The following is a 9,110-nucleotide window of genomic DNA, read 5'->3' as shown; positions in this document are numbered from 1 at the left end:
CTTTTTATCAGAGAGATATGGAAATAAGAAGAGTAGGTGGTGGGTTGTAGGATCTTTTGTCCCACCTCTTCTCCTGCCTTGTACTTAACGATCCTTTTTCTTTTTCTTTCTTCCTTTCTTTCTTTCTTTCATTTCCTTCCTTCCTTCCTTCCTTCCTTCCTTCCTTCCTTCCTTCCTTCCTTTTCCTTCCTTCCCTTTCCTTCCTTTCCTTGTCTTTTCTTTTTTTCTTTCTTTCGACAGAATCTCACTCTGTCGCCCAGGCTAGAGTGCAGTGGTGCAATCTTGGCTCACTGCAACCTCCACCTCCTGGGTTCAGTGGCTAGGATTACAGATGCACACCATGATTCCTGGCTAATTGTTTGTATTTTTAGTAGAGACAGAGTTTCACCATGTTGGCCAGGCTCGTTGGCCAGGCTGGTCTGGAACTCCTGACCTCAAGTGATCTGCCTGACTCCGCCTCCCAAAGTTTTGGGATTACAGGGGTGAGCCTCCACGTCTGGTCCATTACCATCGTTCTTTCTGTCTTGCCAGGTCTCCATCCAATCCCACCCCAAGGAGGAAAACTGGAGATTGCTGGGATGGTTGTGGGCCAGTGGGCTGGCAGCAGATCCTCCAGGGGCCTAGGATCCTTCGGCATGCAAGTGGTTTCTGTCGGTGGGCCAGGAAAGGGGTATGTATCCAAATAGGCTGGTATGACCTAGTGTCAGTTAAGGTCCCCTTTGGAAAATGCGTAGGTACTAAATCCTTCTATTAAGGCAAGAAGTACTAACTAACTTTCCTTTTTTTTTTTCTTTTTGAGGCAGGGTCTCACTTTGTTGCCCAGGCTGGAGTGCAGTGGCATGATCTCTTCCACTCCTTACTGCAATTTCCTCTGCCTCCTGGGTTCAAGTGCTCCTCTTGCCTCAGCCTCCCGAGTAGCTGGGACCACAGGTGTGCATCACCATGCCTGGCTAATTTTGCATAATTTTGGTAGAGCTGTGGTTTCGCCATGTTGCCCAGGCTGGTATCAAAGTCCTGAGCTCAAGCAATCCTCCCGTATTGGCTTTCCAAAGTGCTGGGATTACAAGTATGAGCCACCATGCCTGAAACTTTCTTTTTTTTTTTTTTTTTTTTTTTAGACAGAGTCTCTCTCTGTCGCCAGGTGCCTGGCTGGAGTGCAGTGGCACAATCTCAGTTCACCGCAACCTCTGCCTCCCAGGTTCAAGCAATTCTCCTGCCTCAGCCTCCCGAGTAGCTGGGACTATAGGTGCATGGCACAATACCCGGCAAATTTTTGTATTTTTAGTAGAGGCAGGCTTTCACCATGTTGGCCAGGATGGTCTCGATCTCTTGACCTCGTGATCCGCCCGCCTCGGCCCCACAAAGTGCCGGGACTACAGGCATGAGCCACCACGCCCAGCCTTTTTTTTCTTTTTCTTTTCTTTTTTTTTTTTTTTTTTGAGACGGAGTTTCGCTCTTATTACCCAGGCTGGAGTGCAATGGCGCGATCTCGGCTCACCGCAACCTCCGCCTCCTGGGTTCAGGCAATTCTCCTGCCTCAGCCTCTTGAGTAGCTGGGATTACAGGCACGCGCCACCATGCCCAGCTAATTTTTTGTAGTTTTAGTGGAGACGGGGTTTCACCACGTTGACCAGGATGTTCTCGATCTCTTGACCTCGTGGTCCACCCGCCTCGGCCTCCCAAAGTGCTGGGATTACAGGCGTGAGCCACGGCACCCGGCTCTTTTTTTTTTTTGAGACGGAGTTTTCCTCTTGTTTCCCAGGCTGGAGTGCAGTGGCATGGTCTCCGCTCACTGTAGTGTCCACCTCCCGGGTCCAAGTGATTCGCCTGTCTCAACCTCCTAAGTAGCTGGGATTACAAGCGCCGACCACCACGCCTGGCTAGTTTTTGTATTTTTAGTGGACATGGGTTTTCTCTGTGTTGGCCAGGCTGTTCTCGAACTCCTGACCTCAGGTGATCCACCTGCCTTGGCCTCCCAAAGTGCTGGGATTACAGGCATGAGCCACCGTGCCCAGCCCAACTTTCCATTTTTAAAATCAGTTTTCAGTTTAGTTTAGCAAATATAAAATAAATTGCCCTGCCTTGATTAAAGAGTTTTTACCCTAGAGGAAGACATGGGATACAGAACAATTCAGTCTAGTAGAATATAGAAATGACTGAGATAGATGTTTACAGGAGTAACACTGAGGGAGGGGCATCTAACTTAAGAGGGTCAAACTTCCAAGAGGAGACGAATAGTTAACCAAGTGAAAAGGGGAGTGTGGGCTTTATGTTTCTCATGATCACTTTTTCTCTCACTTGCTAAAGGCATGGAAAAGAACAGACTGGTAGAGGATCCAAGGGACACAAAAAAGGAAATAAGCAAGTAAGTACTTATTTTTATTTTTATTTTTTAGATTATTTACCTTCCGTTTGATGCCTTTTGCCTTTTCAGCTAAACTACAAAAGATCAGATCAGGCATGGAAACCTGAACTGCTCAGGGGAGCGTCACAACTCCTCCAAGCGTTTGATTGCATTCCCCTGCTCTCTAGTGGTATAGTGAGGGTTAGCCTGCCTCGAGCTGTTCTCACAGGGCTGCAGAGTCTTCCCCTTTTCCCAGTGAGACCACAAGATAGAAACCAGGTATCGTATCCTAAAGACCTGCACCTAGTATACTAGGTGCTACGTGCAGCCAGAAAGGGGCCAGAGGGATGCTGACAGTGAGACTGCCCATAGCCTGCCTGAGCTTCTGAGAGGCCGTCAGATACGCTTAGAAAACTGGACATTTTTTGCCTTTGCTGAATATAGGTGGGAGCGTTACCATTCTGCTTATTCTTAATGACTCACAAGTGTCCTGAACTTTCTCTCTCTCTCTTTTGAGACTGGATCTCACTGTCACCCAGGCAGGCTGGAGTGCAGTGGCACAATCACGGCTCACTGCAGCCTCTACCTCCTTGGCTTATGCAATCTTCTCAGCTCAGTCTCTCAAGTAGCTGGGACTACAGTTGTGCACCACCGCACCCTGCTATGTTTTTCTATTTTTTATGTAGACAGGGTCTTACTTCGTTGCCCCAGGCTGGTCTCAAAGTCCTGGGCTCAAGTGATCCTCCAGCCTCTTAAAGTGCTGGGATTACAGGCCTGAGCCACTGTGCCCAGCCTTCAAACTTCCTTCTAATCCTTGAATTACATCACAGTTCCCACTGGTCCTCCTTGGGTATGCCCCACCCCGCCTCCACCCCGCCCAGATGCAAACTAGGAGTTCTTGTAGTGATCCAAAATAATGTAGTAGACTCAAACTGCTGGGCTTCTTATAGTATCACAGCTCGCATTTCTGGAGTACCTGCTTTCTACCAAGTCCCCTCTAGACATACTACGTGTAGTCTTTCATCCTGGACAATTTTGTCATCAGTTCTCTATCCTAAATGTATTCCGTATACAGCCAGCCCTCACTTCGTCCACGTTAATCCCCATCATCTAATGTTTCCTCAAAGAAGATAAATTTGCTTTAATGTGATTTTGAGCCAAAAATGGAACTAGATAGTAGGTCTCCCACGCAAAGCATTTTATAATGCACTCCAAAGCTACAGAACAGTGACTTTGGTGATTTTTCCAAAGCTTCTCAGCTTTTTCCTGAAGCTGCTCAGTAAGGTAAAAAGGATGCACCTAGAAGGTAATCACCGAATAGACTCTCATAAGATGGTACAGCCTTGGTGAATTCACCGGGATTCAGGGGCTGGTCGTCAGGCGTACAGTCAGAAAAGCCTGATACTTTTGGTATAAGAATACTCATCTCGGATGTGAGGGCGATCTGGCTGCGACATCTGTCACCCCATTGATCGTCAGGGTTGATTCGGCTGATCTGGCTGGCTAGGCGGGTGTCCCCTTCCTCCCTCACTGCTCCATGTGCGTCCCTCCCGAAGCTGCGCGCTCGGTCGAAGAGGACGACCATCCCCGATAGAGGAGGACCGGTCTTCGGTCAAGGGTATACGAGTAGCTGCGCTCCCCTGCTAGAACCTCCAAAGAACCTCTAAAGAATAGACTCATCTCTCTGGTTGACTCACACTAACCAAGATCATAGAAATAGCTGCGTGGGGCTAGGTGCGGTGGCTCACGCCTGTAATCCCAGCACTTTGGGAGGCCGAGGCAGGCAGATCACAAGGTCAGGAGTTCGAAACCAGCCTGGCTAATATGGTGAAACCCTGTCTCTACTAAAAATACAAAAATTAGCCAGGCATGGTGGCACGCACCTGTAGTCCCAGCTACTTGGGAGACTGAGGCAGAAGAATCACTTGAACCTGGGAGATGGAGGACAGCCAGTACACACTAACCTGGGCAGCACAGCAAGACTCTGTCTCAAAAAAAAAAAAAAAATTGCTGTGTGGATATGGCTAAGGGGTGGGGGAAGAAGGGGCTGAGATAAAGAACTGATTTATGATCGGAAATAGTTGTCACAATGTATTACACATTTACTCTTTTCTAGTCACTCTTACAAATACCTGAGCTCATTGAAACCAAATAAATGCCATGTGAAGTATTTATTATTCTCCATTTTATTATTACTATTTTTTTTTTTTTTGAGACGGAGTTTCACTCTTGTTACCCAGGCTAGAGTGCAATGGCGCAATCTCGGCTCACCGCAACCTCCGTGTCCTGGGTTCAGGCAATTCTCCTGCCTCAGCCTCCTGAGTAGCTGGGATTACAGGCATGCGCCACCATGCCCAGCTGATTTTTTTTGTATTTTTAGTAGAGACGGGGTTTCACCATGTTGACCAGGATGGTCTCCATCTCTTGACCTCGTGATCCACCCGCCTCGGCCTCCCAAAGTACTGGGATTACAGGCGTGAGCCACCGCGCCTGGCCCTATTACTATTTTTTTGAGACAGGGTCTCACTCTTTCACCCAGGCTAGAATGCAGAGCACTGCAGCCTCAACCTCCCAGGCTCAAGCAATCCTCCCACCTCACCCTACTCAGTAGCTGAGACTACAGATGGGAGCCACCACACCCAGCTAATTTTAAAGTATTTTTTGTAGAGACAGGGTTTTGCCACGTTGCCCAGGCTGGTATCAAGCTCCTGACCTCAAGCTCGGCCTCCCAAAGTACCGGGATTAAAGGAATGAGCCACCATGCCTGGCCTGTTCCCCATTTTAAACAGGAGGAAATTGAGACTCAGAAGAATGAAATACCTTTCCCCAGATTATCCATCAAGTCTGTACATCAGAATTGACATTATAGCCTGAGCTAACTGATTCCAAAGCCCTGTGCTTTGCGCATTCCAATATAGTATAACAGCTCCAGTTGTTAGAGACCAGCATCAGACTCAGGTGTGGCTGACTCTAGCTATGCATGCCTTTAACCATTACTACTAGAGCTTTCTTTCTCTACGGGCAAGTTACAAGAGAGGCTGTGGTATCAGAAGTTTGCTTGGGGGCATGGAATCAGAACAATGATATTAGCTAGTTTTTTTTTTAATGAGTCATCCAGGCTGGAGTGCAGTGTTGCAATCATAGTTTACTGCAGGCTCAAACCCCTGGGCTGAAGTGATCCTCCCACCTCCAAGTAGTTGCGAGTACAGGTGCACACAACCATGCCTAGCTTAATTTTTATATTTTTTGTAGAGAAAGGGTTTCGCCATGTTGGCCAGACTGATCTTGAACTCCTGAGCTCAGGTGATCCGCCTGCCTTGGCCTCCCAAAGTGCTGGGATTACAGGCGTGAGCCACTGTGTCCAGCCTTAGTGAGCATTTATTGAGTTCTTACACTGTGCCAAAGACAGCATGTTCTAAGTGCTTTATATGTAGTGTCTCATTGAATCCGTATACGAACCTATGAAGTAGATACTTATTCTATTTTACAGATGTGGAAAGTGAGAGAAAACAATGGATGGTAGGTGATCTTAAGTTTCTCTTAGCTAAGACGGCTGCGGACACTGTTATCTACTCTAGAGGTCACCTAGCCAAGGAAATCCTCATTGAGACTTTGTTTATTTATAGCAAGCCATCTTCTCTGGACAGAGCTGCTGCTGACTTCCTTTTTGACTCTTCTTTTTCTCTTTCAGTTGGAACAGAAAAAAAAAGAGTATGAGATAATTAAGAAAATGTTCCAGCTTATTAAATCTGGTTACACTCTAATCCTGTCTTCCTGAGATGATTTTTCAGTTGGAACAGAGAAGAGAAGAGTATGAGATAATTAATGAAATGTTCCAGCTTATTAAATCTGGATACACTATAATCCTGTCTTCCTGAAATTGTTCCTAGGCCACAAGAGTTTTGTATGTTGTTAAATTTTTTTTTCGTGTTTTTCTTTTTTGAGACACAGTCTTGTTCCTTCACGCAGGCTGGAGTCCAATGGCATGATCTCGGCTCATGCAACCTCTGCCTCCTGGGTTGAAGCAGTTGTCCTGCCTCAGCCTCCCTAGTAGCTGGGATTACAGGAGTGCACCACCACACCTAGTGAATTTTTGTATTTTTAGTGGAGGCGGGGTTTTACCATCTTGGCCTGGCTGGTCTTGAACTTCTGACCTCAGTTATTCTGTCCGCCTCAGCCTCTCAAAGTGCTGGGATTACAGGTTTGAGCCACCATGCCTGGCCTGTTCTTAAATTCTTAAGTCACTTACTTGTAATGTTGTGGTTTCTTTATTGCCTCCTTCAGGTGGCTAATTCATCCATTTTTATGGCTGTTACTATCCAGGTTGTTGGACAGTACTTCATAGTAAGCCCCATATTGTAGAGACTTTGAGACCAAATGATCTAGCTTTGAATCTGGCTTTGTTACTCACTAGTTCTGTGACCTTAGACAAGTTACTTAGCCTCTTTGCCCTAGTTTTCCCCTCTATAAACTTGGAGAAATTGGTATCTATGTTGCAGAGTTGTTATACGAGGACTAAATGAAAGTCTTCTTACTTTTTTTCAGGCTGTTTTCCTTTTTCTTCTTCTTCTTTTTTTTTTTTTTTTTTTTTTTTTTTGAGACAGGATCTCACTCTGTCGCCCAGGCTGGAATGCAGTGGCACAGTTATGACTCACTGCAGCATGGATGTCCCAAGCTCAAGCAATCCTCCCCACCTCAGCCTCCTGGGTAGCTTGACCACAGGTGCATGCCACCACGCCCAGCTAATTTTTGTAATTTTTTTAGAGATAGGGTTTCGTAATGTTGGCCAGGCTGGTCTCAGACTCCTGAGTTCAAGCAGTCTGCTTGCCTTGACCACCTCCTAGGAGCTTCAGTTTTCTTATCTGTAAAAGGAACAACAGAGTATGTGGTATGTCGAACCCCTGAGTAATCAGAAGCTGTGATTATTCCCAGCAACATTCATTAAGAGCCAGCATTGGGCCGGGTGCAGTGGCTCTCGCCTGTAATCCCAGCACGTTGGGAGGCCGAGGCGGGTGGATAACCTGAGTTCAGGAGTTTGAGACCAGTGTGGCCAACATGGTAAAACCCTGAACTGGATGTGGTTAATAAAAATTAACTGCCTGTAGTCCCAGCTACTTGTGGGGCTGAGGTGGGAAGACGGCTTGAGCCTAGGAAGTTGAGGCTACAGTGAGCCAGGATTGCACCACTGAACCCCACCCTGGGTGACAGAGCAAGACCCTGTCTCAAAAAAAAAAAAGCAAAAAGGTGTGTCATTATTGTGTTAACATTGCCATTGGATTTCAGTTGGGTCTATATGCTGTCACCCTAAGTTCTCAAGATGATACTGGAATGTACTAGGTATCGGGCTGGGCATGGTGGCTGACACCTTTAATCTCAGCACTTTGGGAGGCTGAGGCGAGCAGATCACTTAAGGCCAGGAGCTGGAGACCAGCCTGGCTAACATGGTGAAAACCCCGTCTCTGCTAAAAATACAGAAATTAGCCAGGCATGGTGGCAGACGCCTGTAGCCCCAGCTACTCGGGAGGCTGAGGTGGGAGGATTGCTTGAACCTTGGAGGCAGAGATTGCAGTGAGCCCAGATTGCAGACTGCAGTCCAGCCTGGGCAACAGAACAAGACTCTGTCTCAAAAAAAAGTAAAAAAAGAATATACTAGATATCAACCACCTTGCGGTCTTCTGGTGTTTTTGAAGAACTGAAACCATTTCCTCAGGCTAATTTATGAATATGTTTAGGAAGGGTCAGCCAGTCTGGGATTCCCATTTCCACTGAGTATCTCTGTTTTTAACAGGGCTCTTCAGATGCAATTTCTAAATCCCTGGAGCTTCATCAAGGTCGGTCTCGCTCCCAGGTAAATGGAAACAGTGGCGCATTGATCAAGGAAGAGAAGAGTGATCATCATCTTCTAGCTCCATCACAATGTGCCTTATCCAGAGACAGCAACGAGTATAGTAGTGGTAACCGCTACCTCCCTATGAAGAATGGGGAGAAGAACCTCTTACAGGAGCAAAAGCTAGAAACTGTGACACAACGGAAAGAGGACTGACAAGCTGAAGATGGCTTCACCAAACCGGGAAGAGGGAAAACTTTTACTTTTCTGATTTTAGGCCCAAGCTAGAGGAGGATATAAATGCTTACCCTAGATTCCTCCAGGATTTTGGTGGGATGTTCTATTTTGTCCATCTTTTTCCCTTCCCTGCCTTTTTCTGGGCCTTCAGATTCAGTGGTCTGTTTCTGGATAAGCTCTGGTCAAAGATGAATGGCAGTAAGACTAGCTCCTATTCTCAAATTGAATATATAGCACCATTATTTTCTTCATCTCCTCTGGGAGCCTAGTAAGGCAGTACCTGTCAGAAATTGGGTGTTATCACATAAGGTCCTATAGAAAAGTTCCAGATTTGGGCTGGGCGTGGTGGCTCATGCCTGTAATCCCAGCACTTTGGGAGGCTGAGGTGGGCAGATCACGAGGTCAGGAGTTTAAGACCAGACTGGCCAACATGGTGAAACCCCACCTCTACTAAAAAATACAAAAGTTAGCTGGGCATGGTGGCTCGTGCCTGTAATCTCAGCTACTTGGGAGGCTGGGGTAGGAGAATTGCTTGACCCGAGACCTGGGAGGTGGAGGCTGCAGTGAGCCGAGATCGCACCACTGCACTCCAGCCTGGGCTACAGAGCGAGACTCCATCTCAAAAAAAAAAAAGAAAAAAAAAGTTCCAGATTTGTTTTTTCTGAATATTTATAATGATACTCACTATCACAGACTTATGTG

At 46.7% G+C, this 9,110-nt stretch overlaps 1 protein-coding gene across 1 annotated transcript in view; it reads left to right on the top strand.

The window, feature by feature from the left end:
- FAM120C (family with sequence similarity 120C) overlaps positions 1 to 8,810 on the top strand; it is a 110,818-nt gene extending 102,008 nt beyond the window's left edge. The window contains exons 14-16 of the mRNA XM_032266988.1: positions 532 to 670; positions 2,308 to 2,365; positions 8,133 to 8,810. Of these exons, the coding sequence (XP_032122879.1) occupies positions 532 to 670; positions 2,308 to 2,365; positions 8,133 to 8,387 (452 nt within the window). The 3' untranslated portion in view covers positions 8,388 to 8,810. The remainder of the gene's footprint in view (positions 1 to 531; positions 671 to 2,307; positions 2,366 to 8,132) is intronic.
- Positions 8,811 to 9,110: the final 300 nt, after the last annotated feature.

This window comes from Sapajus apella, unplaced genomic scaffold (genome assembly GCF_009761245.1).
Source record: "Sapajus apella isolate SASKATOON/1434 unplaced genomic scaffold, GSC_monkey_1.0 scaffold164, whole genome shotgun sequence".
Taxonomy (NCBI): Eukaryota; Metazoa; Chordata; class Mammalia; order Primates; family Cebidae; genus Sapajus; species Sapajus apella.
This window is presented reverse-complemented; position numbering and strand designations above follow the sequence as displayed.